Below are 20,334 nucleotides of genomic sequence, written 5' to 3' on the forward strand. Positions count from 1 at the left end.
ACTACACAGTATGTCAGTGGGTCCCCAGTCACTTAACTCTGGCTGCCCATGGCTGTAACCATAACTTGCTGGCTCCACATCCTTTCATGGCTTCCCTCCTTTCCCTGTCTCACTTCCTCACTCCCTACAGTTCTTTCTGGGGATTGCCTCCTGTAAAAATCTTACACCTAAATCATTACCCCAGGATCTGCTTTGAGTGGAGCTCAAATTAAGACAGCTGGTAAGCATTCTCCCTAAGGTGATCTTACAAACCACTGAGGTACTAGACCTAGCCTTTGGGAAGCACTACCGCAAGGTATATACCCAAATAGTGTAAAGCGACATATCACTTCTTTCTCTAAATTAAAAAATACATTGAAATTCTTCATGTTCAACTCTCTGGCATTCTCCCTAACACATTGGTGATACTGTGTTCTGATGAGTAACATCGGTCTCCACTTTTGCTATCCCTCCTTCAATATGGTATTAGAATTTGCTAACAAACTTGGTGTTCCTGAATTTGCCTGTAAATTTAATTCACTGTTTGGCATTTATTGGTTGTTTGCCAGTGGGAGACACCCAGTGAGTATGGGTATCTGGCCCCTCAAGTAAACATTTGTAAATGCATCGATGATAAGCCTGGCTGAAACACAGCAGGGTAGTGTTTTCAGGGGGCCATTTCTAGCAAGCTTTTACAATATCCTGAGGAGAACCAAGATTTCAAAATTAGGGAGATCAAACAGGTGCTTCTGCCGGATAGAGTTTCTGTCTTGACCTAAGCCAAAAAAGGCAGGCCAAGAAGGCAGAAATGCAGTTCTAATGGGGAAATAATTTATTCAGGGTTGGAGCCCATGCCAGGGAGGTTCTGTTCCCTTAAACTTAGGCTATTTTAGAGAGTGATGAGGTCCAGGGTGACATATACCCAGGATATATCAGAAGAGTCAGAGATGCATCTGTAAGTGAAATGGGATCAGGACCTCCAAGGGAAGGCAGGAGTAGGGCCAGCTTCGTGGACAGGGCTCTGCACTCAGAAGGGCTCCACCCTGTGGAGCAGATAGAGTTGCCTAATCAATATCTGTGTGATATTTGAATGAATACACACTTGGCCTGAAACTTGCTTTGGGCTTTTAGGAATGGTGGCCTCAGAACCAGAAAGTGGCATCAGAATGACTGTCAATCACAGAAGAGTCCCTACATTCTTTCTTTTTTCAGGACTGGCTACATAATTTGTGGGGTCCAGAGCAGAATGAAAATGCCCTTGTTAAAAATTTTCTAAGAATTTCAAGATGGTGACAGCAAAGCATTAAATGCTGTGTGCCCTCACAGTGGAAGGTGCTAGAGGTGCCACAGTGGGTGAAACTTGATCTGGTTTCTGCACTCAATGAACTCAGCTCTGAGGGAGGAGACAGACATTAATCAGGGAATCACACAAGTAAATGGCGACATTTTGATGGGTTAGTACAACAAAGAAGAAACACATGATGCTGAGAGGATATAACTAGGAGATCTGATCTGGTTTGGAACCATCTTGGAATACTTCCTTGACAGGGCTGGCATTTGAAAGATGAATTAACTGTGAGAAAGGGGGGAAGGGAGAAGACTCCAGGCATAAGGAAGTATGGAAGAAGATGAACTGGGATTATAGGAGGCCAGAGCTCAGAGCAGAGAGGATAAGGGTGGAGATGGGAGGTAGGCCACAACCTGATTTTATACAGGGGCTTAGAGGAAAGTAACAAGTCTTGAGAAATTCAGGACTTTTTTGATGGCTATAAATAACACAAAGAGGAAGAATAAAGTTATTCACCCCCATTTTCTTTTTAAGTAAACTGGGAATTGCCACAATTCCATGTAAATGATCACATACATGGGCCCTGACCAATCAGAACAGGTGTTAGATATGGGAGCACCACAGGTGCATGGGCACTGACCCATTAGAACAAGCATCAGTTACTGTGTGGTGGACATGTGAGAGGAAAGAACTTGAACTCTTAATGATTGATTAGAGGACTTTAGAAACTTCCTCCTTGGGGCACCTGAGTGATTCAGTTGGTTAAGCCTCGGACCCTTGGTTTCTGCTCAGATTATGATCTCAGGGTTGTGAGATCGAGCCCCGAATGTGGTGCCACAAAAGTGATTGGGCTGGGCTTTGAAACAAAAATTCAGGATTAGAAAATTTAGCACAGATTATTTCCCCCACTCCCTGCAGCTCATTAGTGGCTCACCACAACTTTTGCTTTTTACTCAAAACTCGACAGGACCTGATAGTGCCACAAAGGAGAGGTGTCCTGAATACCTGCATGTCCTGGCACCTTTTGGGGCCCCTGGCCTACCTCCTGTAATTTGGGGTTGTGGTGAGGCCCTCCTCCACTTTCAAAGATAGCTGCAGAAGGAAAATGTCCCTCTAATCACAGCTGACATCTTTCCAGATAGCCAGCCCATCAGAAATGGTAACTGGCTTTCACATTATTGTCCTGATGGCTTCTCTTGCAGACTTTTGCCAAAAGCATCATTTTCAAGTTAGTCAAGACTACTCTGAAAACTGCAGCTAATGAACTCCAGTTGGTCTGGATGAGATGTCTTTGGCACATGGACAGTCTATGGCTTTTCCTGAGGCTCTAGTTGCCTCCTGAGGCAGCATTCAGAAGAGCTATGTTAAGAGAGATTGTTGGCATATTCAAGTACATTGTTTTGAGGGTATGTGTGTATATACATGTACATGTATGTACATATGTATGTATATACATACATATACAGAGACTATATAGTATACATTTACATACTATATAAATGTAAATTATTTCTGTCCGTGTTTGAGATTGAATTACAGACATTATGTCCCTGTAGCCCCAAATACTTCAGTGTAAGAACAAGAGCATACAGTATAATTACCAAAGGCAGGAAATTTAATATTGATAGAACATATTAACTAATCCATTCATTTTTCAAATTTGCCAATAGTCACAATATTTTATAGCTATTGTTTTTTTCTGGTCCATAATCCAATTCAGGGTCATGCATTGCATTTATTGTTATGTGTTCTTTAGCCTCCTTTAATCTGGAACAGTTCCCTAGGCTTTCTTGGTATTTCTTGATTTTGAGAGTTTTAAAGAGTAGAGGTCAGTTATGTTATATGGTTTCCCTCACTGTGGGTTTATTAAATATTTGTTCATATGTTTAGATTCAGATTATGCCTTTAAAAATATCTAGAGTTATAGGAGGATACTTTTTTTTTAAAACTGTGCATTTTTTACAGGAACATTTAGAGGAGTGATATGTTATCTTTCTCAGTGTGTCACATCAGAGGATTTGTGATACCAGTTTGTCCCAATATTGGTGACATTAGCTTTGATTACTTAGTTGAAATGGCATCTTGTACATTACTTCATTGTGAAGTCATGATTTTTCCCTTTTTAACTAGTAAATCAAAACTATGAAAGAGTCCTATTTGTCATGAAGTGTTAACCTACTAGTTTTAGCATTTATTGATGCTAAACTCTATCATTCCGTCTCTGTTTTTAGTTGGTGTTCTAACTGTACAGAAGATATTTCCCTTCTCCACTGTTTATTCATTCAATTATTCATGTCAGCATAGGCTCCTGCATTCCTTTTTTATTCAGTGGGTTATGGTCCATTACTATCATCATTCATTTGATGCTGAGATTGCCTCAAATGTGGCTAGTGAGAGCCCTTCAGCTGGTGACTCTGTCATTCTTAGAGCACTTCATTACTTCCTGATACAAAAAGACGTTCTGGGTTCATCTTGTATTTTCCCTGCCCTAACCTGGAATCAGCCTTTTCTCCAGGTTGCCTGGGTCCTTTTAGTGGTGAGTAGTATTTAGAAAACAAGATCTGGGTGCTGAGTGTATTCATAGCTGCTAGGTTGTTAATGCTTTTATACCCCACAGTAGATAGAAGTAGGGAAAAAATAGAAATGTGTGTGTATGGACAACCATGAATTCATTCTGATGCTTCTGATTGCAATCTACCTACATTTATCTGTTTTTTTTTTTTTTAAACACAACAGTTTCAAGTGCATGTCATCTTTCTTTAATACAGATACAGAAAGAAGAAACAACCATCACCAAACAAAAGGACAGTTTTCCCAGTACCCAGATAAGCTATGATGGCATTAATAAAATAACGTATACATATGCTCAGGTCTGTCCCCAGTTTCATGTGCTTCCTTACAGAAAAAAAATTTAATATATATATCAGGATGTATGTATGTACATGAAAGTATGTTTTTTTCTTTTAATTTTAAGAATTTGACACAGCAGGAAAAATGCTGTGCATACTATTTATTTTTATTATTCTATTATCATATTGATAACTCAATACATCTTGGAGGTCCTTCCATATATTGTGTGACTCTGTACTATTCTTTCTAATACCATTGTATTTCTTCTTATACAGATGGGCTAGTTTTATTTAACTGATCTCTTTTGGTGAACATTTTTTTTCAGTGTCTTGCTATTATAAATAACACTACAGTAAATATCCTTGTGCATGGATCTCGATAAAAGTATATCCATGGTTATCCCATGGTTCTTCCTAATAGGTGGTTTGTTTTGGGTTTTTTCTTTTGATAAGTATTATCAGAGCATCTTCCAGAAAGTTCGCTTCACTTATATAACCTCATCCTTCTGTATGCAGTAACAAAGGACAGGTTAAATGATGATGACATCCTGCCTGCACACTTCTAAGGCTCCTGATTACAAGTCTCCAGCAGTACCGTTTCCATCCAGTCATGGAGACCAAAAGAATCAAACCAGGCTTCTATCCTTAGACTGTAATTAAATGCCTATTTGGGTTGTTGTTTCTTACTTTAATTTAAAAATCTGTGGGTCTAGGTGCCTGGGTGGCTCAGTTGGTTAAGCATCTGACTCTTGATTTCGGCTCAGGTCATGATCTCAGTGTTGTGAGATCGAGCCCTGCATCTGGCTTCATGCTGGGCATGGAGTCTGCTTAAGATTCTCTCTCTCTCCCTCTCCTGTGGCCCTTCTCCCTACCCCTCCCCCCCCCAAAAAATCTGCAAGTTTAATCTCTCCATGCAAGAATGAACTTCACCTGGTGAATAGAGACACAAAAAAAGTAACACTGGGAAAATGGTGCTGTCCTTGTTAGCCATGAGAGCTTATACTTAAAGCCATTTGGTCTCTAATAAGTAACCAAATATTGGATGACTCCCCCCCCCCCCCATAGAGTATTACCAGGACTCCTCTCTGCTGGAGAACTGTGAATGGACCATGTAGCCAGGAGAAGGAGGAGCTGTGACTCTCTCTGGCTTCTGGACACTTCCCAACCTCTGATCAAGAGGGAAGCCGACTCAGCCCTTTGTGTGTCTTGTACAAGGGAAGATCAATGTGAAGGTCACTTGATTTTAAATTTCTTCCCAGACTTATCTTTAAAATCTCATGTAAATTGACATTCCGTTCTTGTTGAAATATATAAATAATGGCTGGCATGGCTTCCTGCAAAGTCAAGTTGATGGACTGTGTTTATTCTGTGGATTCACCTACCTCCTAGTGCACTTCCAGTGTTAGATGCACAGGGCTAATTCAGCTTATCTTCTGCTCTGTCCCACAAAAACAGACCCGGATACAAGTGCAAGTAGTTTATTTGGGAAGTGATTCCCAGAAGCACTGTGAGGGAGCAGGGAAGAGACAGGGAAGGAAAGGAAGCTGATGCAGGAAGTAATCATGAATAGGTTAGCCCTGTGGGCAGCTGAGGCTCAATCCTGCTGGGGGCTTCTGGGACACTACATAGGACAGTGGTTCTCAAATTTTGCTGCATATTAGAATTACCTGGGGAGCTTTTGGAATTCCTGATGCTCAGGATCCCTGGATGTTAGGATTCCAGGCACCGAGAGCTTTTAAACTCCCTAGGTTGTTCTAATATGCAATCAAGACTGAGACCACACCTCAGTATTGTCCCCCCAAACTTTAGGAAGCTGGACTATTTACATATCAACTCCACTACATCCCAGGTTGAGGGCTGCTCCAGATGGCATTAAATCCCAGGCATTTCTGGCCTGTAGAAAGCTCAGGGATGCAGAGGAATAGTGACTGCCTGGAGATATGGGCCGGCAGTACTGGCTACACAGTTAGCGGGATCTGATAGAAAAATCTCAGTTTTGTGCACTTACAGAGCAGCCCTACTGAGCCATTTAAACTCTTTAAGCCTTGACTTCCTCATGTGTAATCATTTCTTTGTAGTGCTGTAAAGATTGGATGTCACATATGGAAAGTACCCTGTATGCAGTGAAATCTTAATAGACACTTGTCATTATAAACCCAGCAAAGGAAGGAGGGAGGTTCTAATCTGAGTCTAACCATGGGCAGTACCTAATGGTTCTGCTGAGGAAACTTTTCTTTATTTAAAGGGCTGTCCTGAGTTGTCAGGATTTACAGAGCATCTTAGCGGGTGTGGCCATTTCTCCAGTGTTCTTCGTCTCTGCTTTGTGGAGAGTAGATGTTCCAGAGACCAGTGGCTGAAGGGAAGCCTTGCTCTCCCTATGGTGAAATGTCTGCCTGTTAGCATTTGGAAACCTACTTGGGAATGCATAGAGTGCACTTGGGGTCTTTCTAGATAGGAAAGGCAGGAACGGAAATAAACAGAGTAAAGAACTAAGGACTCTCCTTGTAAAATCAGCTTTCCAGTATTACTGTGGACCATAAACACATTTGACTCTGAATTGTATAGTTGGACTATCTAAGTTAATTGGTTACATGAAGTAACTATCTAAATATTAAGCACTTGTTTGGATATTCCCTAAAGTATATGAATAATATTTTTGTTGATGAGGATTTCAAACCATTCCATATGCAAAGAATTTTAATAAATGGGAGTCCATTATGCTATTAAAAATAAAAATAAATGAATAAACACATAAAAGAGGTCCAGGGAAGAACCAGCGATCAGAATGTGTTATGGACCAAGGACTATGATTAGTCCCATTCAGTGCACCTGAGATCCAGTAGAAAAAAATATGAAATAATTATAGTAATTATTAGAAGGCCAAGAAAAAAGTACTCTGGTTAATTCAATTTTGTGGTTCTTGTCACATCCCATTGTTGAAAATCTTTGTAACAACCTCTTCTTCCCATAAGGAAGTTTTTCTAGGATAATCTTTCTGAAAAATATACTCCCCAGTCTCTGCCTTGGGTAGACAAATTTCGTGTCTTCCTTCCTACTGCCCTGGCCTTGCGCATTTTGGAGGGGAAAGTGGTCTGTGTTTGAGAAATGATGGTGAATCTGGTTGCCGGTTGGTTAGCAGGGCTGGTGGTGGCACTTATGCACTGACTGGCTCTCCCCTTCTCTCGTTCGTCTGGGTGAACATGTTTTTCCTTCCCACGGGAGAGAAGGACTTTTCTTTGGCCAAGGCAACTTCATCTCTGTTTCCAAACCTGCTAAGGGCCAAGTGTTCCATGGCCAAAATCAATAATTGGGGCTTTTCCTAGTTTGCCAAAATCAAGTTAACGGGTAGACTTTTATACATTTCAAGTATTTTCTCTGGGATTTGTTTTCCCTCTGGCGCCTGCCCTCACTTGCCGTCATTGCTGCAGTGGCTTCTGTCACTATTGAGCTAGTACTTGAGGGTTCCTGTGTGCCAGGCATTGTGCTAAGCACTTAACCCACATTGATCTAGTTAATTCCCAATAGCTTTTGTGTTCCCATTTTATAGATGAGGAAGTTCAGGGATGGAGAGGTGAAATGATGTGCTTAAGGCTTTACAACAAGAAAAAAGGGTAACTACTACTTGGTGAAGCCACCAAGTCTGATTTTAGCACCCACTTAACATCTTCCAACTACAGTTAATGGCATCTGAACACCAAATTACATTTCATGGTAGTAAAGATTTATTGACCAGTAGCTCAGAGAGCACCATGATTTCCAGGTTTCCTACCCCGTAAGCACTTGGAAGAGTCCAAGAAAAAAGGCTCAGGGTTCCTGAGTGCTGGCAAAGGATGTTTTAAAAATAAAGAGGAAGAAACCCCCAGCAGCATATTAAAAATGTAAGAGGGGTCCCTCTGTCTTGCTCATACTTCTAGCCACAGAGAGAAGAGAAACAGAATGTGGATCCATTCCCCATTCAAACGTGAGTTCAGTGAGTCAAGCTCCAGCTAAGGGCAAGTACAAGAACACAAAATCCTTTTGCTAATCTCTCCCTCAAGAAGGCGCAGATGAAAGGGAGGCATTAAAGCCTCTGAAACCACCAAAGCTGTTTGCCAGCAAAGAGATAAATCAAAAAGGTTTGAGATCTGGTTTGAATTTAATAATTACAAACAACTAATCAGGGGACATTTGCTGTCAGGTCGGGAGCTGCACTCCCTCCATCAGGGTGTTTTTGCTGTTCTGGTCACTTGGTTATTAAATAGAAAAACCCTGTGATTAAATCACAGGGCTGTTCCAACACTAATCAATTCAATCTCATCCATTTAAAAAGAAATCAGGCCTTGCATTTGCCCTGTCTCTGCCAGAGGAGCGGGAACCACACGCTGCAAACGTGACTGTGTATGTAGACCCTCGTGTGATGTGGGCAATTCAAGGAGGGTCAGGCCGCATCCCAGCTAGATCACCCACCATCCTGCAGGATCCCCATCTGTGATGCCCACCCTGTGTACCTCAAAATAACAGCAAAACAGCAGTGATAGTGGTAGTAATAGTAATTATGGTGAGAGCCACAGTAGCAAGAATAATGACCATGTTTTAATCTTTTACCTTTTGTCTAGCCCTGTTATAAATATTTCATTTCCTTTAATCCTTGAATAACCCTGTCATGGAGAAATCAAAGCTTATAGAAATGTTGTATAGACATTTACAGATCCTCACATCTGGAAGCCTCCTGGCTCATAGTAGGTCCTCAGTAAATTACTGTTGAGTGAATGAAGAGATAGAGAAGTAGCTATCACACAAAATAGCAAATGTTGGGGCTGGATTTCGAACTCAGACCTGTCTGATTTATGCTCTTAATGTCCATCGGGTATGTAGGTAAATGCCTTGTGAGCCTTTCTATATTGTTTTAAAAATATGTATTGTTTTAAATAAGCATTTAAATTTATTTTATAGTTTTAATATATTAATTTTAATAAAGCACATAATGCTTTTAAACAATATACAAAGGAGAAATAGCATTGCATGGCAGAAAGATCAGTGGTTTGGGACTCAGGCTGGCCCAGGGAGAATCCCTCTCTAGTATTTACTAATTTTGTGACCTAGGGTGAACTTGAGTGTCCCTCACTGTAAAACGAACACAGTAATACTTGTTTAAACTGGGTTAAAGAGGAGGATCCCTGGGTGGCTCAGAGGTTTAGCGCCTGCCTTTGGCCCAGGCGTGATCCTAGAGTCTCGGGATCAAGTCCCACGTTGGGCTCCTTGCATGGAGCCTGCTTCTTCCTCTGCCTGTGTCTCTGCCTCTCCCTCTCTCTCTCTCTCTCTCTGTCTCTCTTATGAATAAATAAATAAAATCTTTAAAAAAAAATAAACCGGGTTAAAGAGAAGCCTAAATGGAACAGTCCTTTAAACTGGGAGCAGAGTGCTTAGCTCATAACAGGTGCCCAGTTCTGGCATCCACTTCCCTCCGCTTGTGTATTAGAAAGCACTTGGTGATTCTCCTTGGATTCTATGGCTTAAAATCTCCTCTTCTTCAAGTTCTTCCTCTTCTTCTTCTTCTTTAAAGATTTATTTGTTTATTTTTAGAAAGAGAGAGAGTATATGCACACTGGGGCAGTGTGAGGAGAGAAGCAGATTCCCCACTGAGCACAGAGCCCTGTGCAGGACTCAGTCCCACATCCCTGAGATCGTGACCTGAGCCAAAATCAAGAGTCAGATGTTTAACTGAGCCATCAGGCACCCCTTGGACCAGCTCTTCTGAACATTGGTCAGCTAAGGATAGGGTCAGTGCTCTCCACAGAGAGCCTTACCCAGAACAACAGAAAAAGTAGTTGTTTATCGACCATTTACTGATGAGATTTAGTGGTCTCAGAAGGTAGCCAAGCCTAAAGGAGATAGCCATTGAGTGGCCTGAAGAACAATGATGCTTCATGGAAGTGGGTCAGAAGGACCACAGAGGAAGATCTAAGGTTAGCAGGATGGTGTTAGCAGTAGTGAGTCACAGAGTCTACTCAATCAGTCCAGATATACCCATATCTCCATCAGACCTCACATCCAAATATACAAAAGGCTTTACTGTGTTGCAAATTAACAAAGGGCCTCCTGCTTATGTCTTGAATTGAAAACCATGAGAGAGTTTTTCCAGCACCCAAGCACCTCTAGAAAGTGCCTTCTCAAATATGTGCCCTGCAGGGTAAGGAATCAAATAGTGTATTCAGACCCTCTGTTCCCATAAATTCCCCTCCGTAACTGCCTTTCCTGCCTGCCCTAGACAGGCACCAAGGTATTCAGACAAAGGGTTCAGGGACCCATTAAGTTCACTTATAATTTGCTTCAGTTAACTGTTCCCTTTTTTTTTTTTAAGATTTTATTTATTTATTCATGAGAGACACACACACACACACAGAGAGAGAGAGAGAGAGAGAGAGAGAGAGGCAGAGACACAGGCAGAGGGAGAAACAGGCTCCATGCAGGGAGCCTGATGTGGGACTCCATCCTGGAACTCCAGGATCATGCCCTTAACTGAAGGCAGACGCTCAACCACTGAGCCACCCAGGCATCCCAACTGTTCCCTTTCAATTGAGGTATTATCATACTTGGATTCCTTGTTCCTGAAGCACAAAGACTGAGTCCCCATGCCATTGCTGAGGGCAGTGCCTGGATAGATGCCCTGGTCATGGGTGTGCCTCACCCTTGAACTGATCTGACATTCCTTTTCACAGGGGGAGTGGAAGTCACCAGTATCCCACTTGGACCAATGTTTGAACAGCCATGATTTCTTTTAGCATGTCTATGTACTTTAAAGAAAATAAATCCCCTTGGTGGTAAGGAAAAAAACTTTCCTATTTGCAAAGCAAGAGTCGCAGCTTGAACTTGCAGGTTTTGAGTCTCCAAGAAAATCTGAGGTTGAAGAATGTCAGCTTTCAGTGATCTTTGCTTTTGAGGTTTTGATTTAATTTTGGCAGCCAGGTGGTTAGCAGAAGGGAAGGGTGTCACCTCAAAAACATTGGTCTCCTTTATTCATTCTTTCTTTTAGTCACTCATTCAGAAACTATTCATTGACCCACTGCACAGGGCATTGGGGTTTAAAGTCATGTGCTCAAATCAGCATAGACTATAGCACCCAAGGCACTTTGTTTTCATGGTTGAAAGGGAAGTGAACTGTGCATTCGCTTCAGTAAATTTAGCAAGAATAACAGGGTGGGTCCATGGCTTCTCCAATTGGCTGATGAGAATATGTGAGGCCAAGTGTGTAAATGCAGACAGTTCACACAGTGTCCTTCCTGCCTAGAAAACTCCCCTCCCCCCAAAACCTGCCCGTGGTTTCTGATGCACAGGGAAAATAAAATGGTGACTTGGCTCATCTGTAGCCTACCAGATAGCAAGCAATGATAGCTTTTAAAACTAGAAAGGACCTAAAATGTTATCTACATGTACTATCTTCAAGGCCAATTCCTTTTTTCTTTTTTTTTTTAATCCCCCCCCCTTTTTTAAAAAGATTTTATTTATTTATTCATGAGAGACACAGAGAGACAGAGGCAGAGACACAGGCAAACAAAGAAGCAGGCTCCATGCAGGGAGCCCGATGTGGGACTTGATCCCAGGACTTCAGGATCACCCCCTGGGCCAAAGGCAGATGCTCAACTGTTGAGCCACCCAGGCATCCCACCTTTTTTTTTTTTTTTTTTTTTTTTTAAGAGGGGGCAGGGGGAGAAGTAGAGCAAGAAAATCTTAAGCAGACTCCATGCCCAGCACGGAGCCCAGTGTGGGGCTTAATCTCATAACCCTGACATCATGACCTGAGCCAAAATCAAGAGCCGAATGCTTAACCTACTGAACCACCCAGATGCCCCAAGGCCAGTTCTTTAGTAGAATAAGTTATAAAGGTATTTCCTCCCAAACTCCTTGTGTTCAACGCTTTCTTAGGCCATCTCTGTATGATATGCACTTCCAGACTCTGGGACAGAACAGTGAAATAGGGAAACACGTAGCTTGAAGCCCAATGAATACAGGCTCTGCTGCTTGCTAATTATAGAGCTTTGGGCAAGTCCCTGCCCCTTTCTGAGCCTCCATCTCCTCCTCTGCAAAATGGAGATAATACCCGTTTCTGCCCACCTCTTGAGGTGGTCGTGAGGATCAAATCAGATCATGCATATGAAGATTTAGTTCTATGATTGGCATGTCATGAGTGTATAACAAGCTAAAGCTGATTATTATCATTATCAATCATTTTGGTGAAGTTCAAAATGACTGCAGTGTCCTGCTATATCCTCTGCTCTTTGAGATGTTCATTTGTCTGTGTCTCCAGGATTTAATTTCCCACTAGTGATTTCTTCCATGAACTTTTCTTTAGATCATTGTCATGAGCTCAGCTCTCTAATAGTTTAGGAATTCCTGGGTAGAATTTAGAAGCTCCTGGATAAGGTGAGTTGATTGGACTTGCCAGTCTGGTGGAAGGGGTGCCCATTTGGTTCCCTCTGCTGCCTCCACCTCTGCCCTTCTTGGAGTTGGGTAAATGGTGCAGCAACAAGCTTGTCAAAGGGAGCAGGACCAAGGGCATCAACAAAACAATTAAATACTATTGTAGGGGGTATTAGCCATGTACCAGATACTGCACCAGGTTCTGGAATGTACCCTTGACAGACCAAGTTCTGTCTTCATGGGCTTATGTCTGATGAGAAGGTCAACCAAAAACCAGAAAACAAAATATTAAATTAAATTATCTTTCTAAACTAGATCTCCCTTGCTAGTCTCTGTCTCAGCACTTCATCTGACTCATTCACAGCAGAGATCATAATCTGTAATTATTTTGTTTTAACTCCCAATTAATGGGCAAGGAGCATGACTGGCTCATTCACTGCTGTCTCCCCAGACTGACAGCAGGGCTCTGCACATCACAAGTGCTTGGTGAGCATAAAGCAAGTGAACAAATGACTAAGTGACAGTTTGTGAAATTTTGTCTCAGGCCCAGAATTAGTTAATTAATTGATTAATTGATTAATTTTGTGTACACATTTAGTTTATTGTAACGAAGCAACTTGTACACTTTCAACATTTAAAACTGAGCATCTTTCCTTTCTGGTGAAGCAAAAATAAAATTAAAAAATAAACAGGAACAAAATTACAATAGAGAATGTTAATTCCAAATAAGATCCTACAGGTTCTGCTGATTCTCCCATCGAATGACAGGGCTCAAGTCATCATTAGAAGAGTTTTATTTTAAAAGTGTCATCTTAAACTGCAAGGATGTCCATTAAACATCACAATTAAACATGCTAAAGGAGAAGCCATGTTGTCAAAATGCCGACTTAACCCCCCCCAAACATGTCAAACCCACCCTTTGCTGACCTTCTATCACCCCATTTTAAAAAGTTTTTTTTCTTCTTTTACACAAGAGAAAGTAGACATGTACATGTTGGTAAATGCTGACTGTCCATATTCACATAGGGACACAGTACAATCTCTGAGCCCAATATACAGAGAAAGGAGAAAAAAAGCTAGAATTCTATGCACTACTACACAGAAGCCTAGCACCCTCCAGCTTCCAGCAGAGCTAAGTGAGCAGAAGGTTTTCCTTTTTTCCCACAGAGCATGGTGGTGTTGACTCCATAGTTTTTGTTGAGTCAGGAAGGGATAAAAATGAATTTGGAACAGAAAGGGGTAGAGATTCTTTTCTCACCATATTATGTTCACGGTATTTCCTCCAAAATAATTTGAGAACCATGGTATAAAGGGAGAGAAAAGAGATTTCAAAAAACAGAGCGAATGAGCACCAGAGGAAGGGGAAAAAAAGAGATGCAAGTTGCTCTCAGGGACTGGAGAAAATTAGAAAAGGAAGGTTGGAATCAATCAGTGTTTCATTAGTCATCTTCTCCATCATCCTCCTCCTCTCCTTCCTCCCTCTTATCATCATCTCCATCTTCTTCACCTTCATCCTTATCTCCTTCTTCCAATCCTTCAATGTCTTCCAGTCCTTCCAATCCTTCTTCTTCTTCTTCATCGACAGGCCCAGAATTTAAACATCAGGCTCCTTCTCTGATGCTGGCAGTGGTCAGTTACCACCCTGTGTAACAGAAATTGAAAAGAAAATCCACTTTGATAATCCATTCAGCTTTCATTTTATAAAATGTGTGGGTTTCTTAAGGAGATCATTCTATTCCAGATTAACTGGCCATAACTTAATTAAAAGGCTGCTAGAGGACATTTGTCTTCTGGATTTGACGTTTGAGGCATGTGGAAGTGTCTGGGGTGAGGGGTGCTCTGGAGACTGGGTTCTGGTGCTGGGTAATGTGTTAAGTTGGTCTGGAGAGGGCTGCCTGCCTATGAGGAAAAAAAAATCTTATTATCCCCTCTCCTTTACCAGGGTGGCTTCTTGGGGTAACAGGCTACCATTAATGTGTTGCATTGACAAAATGGAATGGAATTGTAGCACCACAAAGTTCTATAATTTGGCAGTATTTGGTAGCAGCATATACCTGTGTGGCTTACAGTTTAGGTAATACATGACAGCAGCTGCCCATTATTGTGCACCTACTATATATCAGGCCTCCTTCCAGCTGCCATATACATATCATCTATGATCCTTACAACAGCTTGACCCAGTAGGCATTCTTTCCACTATTTCCACTTTACAGATAACATCCCAGAGCCTCAGCACCTCATGGCATTTCCCAAGATCCCAGGTATAATACTGTAGACTCTCAAGGAAAGAGGAGCCAGAATCAGGAGGGGCAGGGGCTCTCCAGGGCAGCAGCTGTTCCCCTCTCTGACACCCCAGCACATGTTACTGATTGATTGAAGCATTCTCTCACTTTCTGTGCTATGTAGTCCTTCTCAATACAGCTCTCCAGCAGATGCTACCAGACATTCCAGATAGCAAATGAGTTGTAACCTATTTGCCAAGTATGCCTTAAGTGATGTGTGTGAAGAGTTTTGCCCCAGGAATTAGAATTCTAGATTCAGAGTGTTACACTGTAGCCACGTAACTTTGAACAAATCACCTCTGACTTCAGTTTATTTACCCTAGAATGGAAATTATCCCTTGTCCTACTTGCCTCAAAAAGTCATCCTATAAATATTAACCAGTGAGTTGGCTTCACTGACTCCATAGTGCTGCTTTTAATTGTAACTAGATGATGAATCAGTGAGGGTCCGGTTCCTATGTAAACATGAAATGTCCTCAAAAATGGCAAGTGACTATCAGCATCTTCTCAAGGCTCTCCCCTAAAACCTCATAATAGAATGTTTGACTCCCTAAAAATCACTTGGTGAGTTCATTAATGCAGATTCTTGATCACCATCCCAGATGGCCTATTCAGTGTCCTGATTCCTGGCGTTCATCTCTAAATCATCCCACTGCACAAGTGGAATAATATAGAGGATCTGGAATCCCACTACTCTGGATAGAACCATATGCACCTGTGGAGTTCTAAAGATCTAGGTAGCTGGCTATGGAACAAGAAGCCCTAGTCCCTTCCCAATATCTCTATCTGGCAAATTCTTATTCGCCTTCTGGCCTATTCCAATGTCTTGTCCTGGGACACCTGGGTGGCTCAGTAGTTGAGCATCTGCCTTCAGCTCAGGTCATGATCCTGGAGTCCCGGAATCGAGTTTCGCATCAGGCTCCATGCAGGGAGCCTGTTTCTCCTTCTACTTATATCTCTGTCTCTCTGTGTGTGTCTCTCATGAATAAATAAATAAAATCTTAAAAGAACAAAAACAATTGTCTTCTCCTCTGAGAAGACCTCCCCAACCCCCACTGAGGTCAAACTCCTTGTTCCTCACTGTGCTTCCAGAGTCTTCCAACCCATGTTTTGAGTACCCATTGTGTACCAGGCACTCTGCTAAGTTCTAAAATGCATTACCATATTTTCTCCTCTCTCTTTGAGAACAGAAGCTAATGTCACCACCCTCCCCTTAAGAGTTGAGAAGGGGTAACTCAGCAAAGTGATGTGACTTTCCTAGGATATTTGGATTTTACTGCATTATAATTAATTTCTTCAGAGTCTGTTCCTCTACAAGAATGTGAGTTCTTTAGCTATGGATACTGGATACTGCTGGTCTTTGCAGTCCCAGAAGCAAATGAAGGGCCTGGCTCATGGTAGATGCTCACAAATTTTCCTTGAATTGAAGCAAGGAATAATAGAACAATTATAGTAAGATAGACAAGGCTGGCTCTGGTTGGTTTCCACTCTCTGTCTTTCCTGCTCAGGGTATGATAGAGGGGGAGGAAGAAGTGGGCTTCTTTAGGTATTGAAGACTCCAGATGAAGACTCCACGAAAACTTCATGCCAGTGATTTTGGTCCTTTGGTAGGTTTCTGCCAAGTAGGATCAGGAAGACTTAGCAAGTCACAAATTAGGGACTCAAGCACTACTTGCCTGGTTGATGAGCTGGGATGTAGAAGAGAGGTGATGCGCTTTATTATGGTTTGTAAATGGAGTTTTTTTTTTCTTTTTATAAAGAAGAAAACATATTTTCCACATTTAACCTGGCAGACTTCCTTGGTCATAAGTTCATTTCAAATATAGTTTTCTTTAGTTCAAGTAAGAGTTGTTCTTGGTGTTTTTGGCTATAAAACAGAAGGGTTGGAGATGATGTCTAAGGTTTGTTCCAGCATTCTGGTTCTGTGATTATATCACAGACCCTGCATGAGGTTTAGAACAAATTTAAATTACCCAAGTACAAAGAGCTCTGAAAATGAAATGTGTTTAAGTGAATTAGATTTTCTTTCCAATCTAGTTTCTTTTCCCAAGTTCATCAGAATCTGAACTTTGTATCTAAATTTCTAAGCCCTGATATATAGATACGTTTAGGAAAAGAGGAGATACAAAAAGAAACAAATTGTAGTAGCAGGAATAAGAACAATAATGTAAACCAATTTCCCCAGAGTTTAAGAGCTTCTTGTGATTTCTTAGGTTTTCTTGGAATTGTTCTTTTACATAGGTTGGTTAAAGATTTGGGGGGGACATGATAGAATGATAAGGATTGCAGGTACCATTCAATTGGGTGCTTTTTTTTTTCTTTTCTTAATCAAAGCCATAATCCTTGTCTACATTTGAACTTTATCATTTGTTTTGCAGCGAAAACGCAAGCAGAGCACCCAAGATGAGGATGCTGTTAGCCTTTGTAGTCTCGACATAAGTGTAAGTACGGTGCTTCCTACAGCCTCTGCCATGAGAATACCTCTCGTCTCTGAATCTGTTAACGTGCTGTGTGCTTTAAGTGGGCCTCTGGCTGCTGATAGTGGAAGTTGTGACCTGGAGAAAACTCTTAAACATTTAATTTGACTGGAGAAAGCTAGGTGGCCAACTTCAGATTGCAAGCCAAGTTGTTTATAGCTCATGTTTTTTCTCTCATAAAATGCATTATGAAATCAAAGCATCTGAGTAGAATCAACATAAATGTCACTATGCCGTTTTAGAAGTTGGTTCCAGAAGATGGTCAGATGTCTGTCCCCCTTTCAGGGAAGTTAGTGAGTTGGCCCAACTCAGGCAACTGGTGCCCAAAGGCTGGGAGAGTGAGTGACTTTGGATTTAACAGATCTTCATTTCAGTCAAGATTCTATACTTACCATTAATGTGACACCTTTCCCTATCTCTGTTTTCTCATCTCAAAAATAGAGATGAAAAGATTTCATCTAACAGGACTGTTGTGAGGATCAAATAAACAATGAAAGTGAGAATTCTAAGCACATTGCCTAGTAAATACTAGGCACCCACCAAATGAATCTTGTTGTATTTTTCTTTAAAAGCAGAAGTTTAGGGATCCCTGGGTGGCGCAGCAGTTTGGCGCCTGCCTTTGGCCCAGGGCGCGATCCGGGAGACCTGGGATCGAATCCCACGTCGGGCTCCGAGCCTGCTTCTCTCTCTGCCTGTGTCTCTGCCTCTCTCTCTCTCTGTGTGACTATCATAAATTAATTAATTAATTAATTAATTAAAAATAAATAAAAATAAAAAAGCAGAAGTTTATAGCTTTGCGCAGTGGCAGTATCACAGCCAATGAGGTTTATCCAAGGTGTGAGTATTACTAATTAAAAGCAGAAGTTTACAAAAGAGGTTTAACAACATGGTAGTCGAGTGCTGGTGATGATAGAAGTAAAGAGCTTTCTTGAATTTTTTGGGCTATGTCCTGGGTGCTGAATTTTAGCAGCTTTCTTTGTATGGTCTCCTTGTCTCCCCAATGACCCAATAGGGAGGCCCACCTGGGCCTCTAAAGGGCCTCATTACCGAAGAACTGGGGAGTGGACATTCAGGTTCTCTTGGGCTCCCAATGTCCATTCATCATGTATACTTCCTTGGAGTGCAGTCATTGTGCATGTGGATCCATCCAGCATTAGGCCCTGATCTTTCTCCTCCACAGAAACCACTGAAGCCATTGTTGTGAGATGAGAAGGCTTCTGTGCTGAGAGTTAAGAGCTGGGTCATTGTCCTGCTCTGTCTGTAACTAACAGTTCAACCTTGGCAAGTTGCTTCTCCTCTCTGGGCCTCAGTTTTCTCATTTGTTAAAAAAAAAAAAAAAAAAAAAGAGGTTTGAGATCAAGTCTTCTAAAACTATTGTGAAAATTTGAAAGTTTGTTGAACATGGATCATTGGGTTCTCATATGACAACATTTATTGACCAGTATAAACAATACTCTTTCAGTTATTTTCAGTGATTGCAAAATTATGTGTGATGCAAATTGCCGTGATGGAATGATCCTGAGCTGGCATTTAATGAATGTACTTTGCCATCTTTTTTTTTTCACCATATGGTGTTTGTTCCAGTCTTTAGACCATCAGATTGATGGAGTTGGACCAGTTCACTTGGATACCATGGTAACAGGACAAAAAGATGATGATCTACTGGGTTTTACTTTACTCATTGAATGTTTTATTATTGACAGGTGAAGTCAATGAAACTTCCCTTAGCAATAACATGTTTTTTTCGTATTTGAATGTTTTAAATTTTGTGGTAATTATTAGGATCATTGATTTTCCGAATTGAAAGAGGTGTTAGCCATTATATAGTTCTGTCTTCCCACTTTGAAAATGAAGAGCAGAAGCCCAGGAAGATGTAGTGATTTTAGGCAAGACTTTAAGCCACTTCTAAGATCACATCTCATCATACATATTTCTTCAACTGCATTATATTTATTTTTCAGGAAAACATGTCTCTAGAAGTTTTTTTAAATAAAAAATCCCAAAACCCTCTCATATGAAGTGATTCTTTACAATTATGAGTTTTAATTTGTTTTTTTGTGCTGATTATCATCAATAACTTCACCTTCTCTTAAGGTCACATAAGTCTCATATGATCAACCATCTGACTTCTTTTCTCTTGATGCAGCTGCAAAAGATATTTCTCCCTTTTTTAACCATCTCATATCATGTTTTGTCATAATAGACTTGTATAGCAGAGAAATCTACATTTATACTTAGGGATTCAGTTGGCCAAACTCCTTTCTAATTTGTCTGGCATTTTTCCTGAATCTTGGTACACAGATTCTAGGACCTTAGCAGAGTTTCCTCCAGATATTGTCATGTGGTTTTATAATAATTGTAAAAGTTAGAAAAATCCTAGATTTCTAAAAACTGTTAGAAGACGTGAAAACTGGTGTGTTCCAGGTTTATGGACAATCCTAGTCACATGAAAATAACAGGATATGTGATAGATCCAGCTGAGGCCTCAGAAGAAGTGGTACTGACTTCTAGTGCCTTGCAATTAACTGGCACTCAGCAGAGGTACATTGAATTGAATGAAGTGGTGGATGGAACCACTAATAAGAAGATGTTTTGCCATGAAGGCAGCAATGTCTCAATAAACATCTGATTCCAGCAAATGAATTGTTCTAATAAATAAATAGCATTTGTAGGCAACTTGAAGATGCTTTAAAATGGTGATATCCAGTAGTCACAGTCCCTTAACCAACCAGCAGCATTATTGAAGAGTTGTTTGAGCCTGTTTCTATATGTCGTGGAAAGTATCTGAAAAGAAGGTGGGTTCTGACAGATGACTCATATAGGAGGATGTGAGGGCTTGGGAAAGTAGTATTAGTAACTCTCAATTTTGATTCCATTTAATTAGTGGAAAGATATTCATCAGATGTGTGCTTTCAACAAGAAGTTACTAGATGAAGGGATGGGGTCTTTTGGGGATCATGGTCAAGTTTCCACTGTGCTCCAGCCCAATGCTGCATGCACATTGAGCTGTTGGTACGTACTTATTGCTTGATTGGTTTAAAAAACAAAACAAAAACAAAAAC

General features: G+C 41.0%; 1 protein-coding gene across 4 annotated transcripts in view; it reads left to right on the forward strand.

The window, feature by feature from the left end:
- ARHGEF3 (Rho guanine nucleotide exchange factor 3) overlaps positions 1-20,334 on the forward strand; it is a 304,915-nt gene that overhangs the window by 142,399 nt on the left and 142,182 nt on the right. For all 4 annotated transcript variants that reach the window (XM_025456268.3, XM_025456267.2, XM_049097492.1 and 1 more), the window contains one exon: positions 17,174-17,236. In XM_025456268.3, coding sequence (XP_025312053.1) covers positions 17,174-17,236 — 63 coding nt within the window. The remainder of the gene's footprint in view (positions 1-17,173; positions 17,237-20,334) is intronic.

The sequence above is a fragment of the Canis lupus genome, chromosome 20 (assembly GCF_003254725.2).
Source record: "Canis lupus dingo isolate Sandy chromosome 20, ASM325472v2, whole genome shotgun sequence".
NCBI classification, from domain to species: Eukaryota; Metazoa; Chordata; class Mammalia; order Carnivora; family Canidae; genus Canis; species Canis lupus.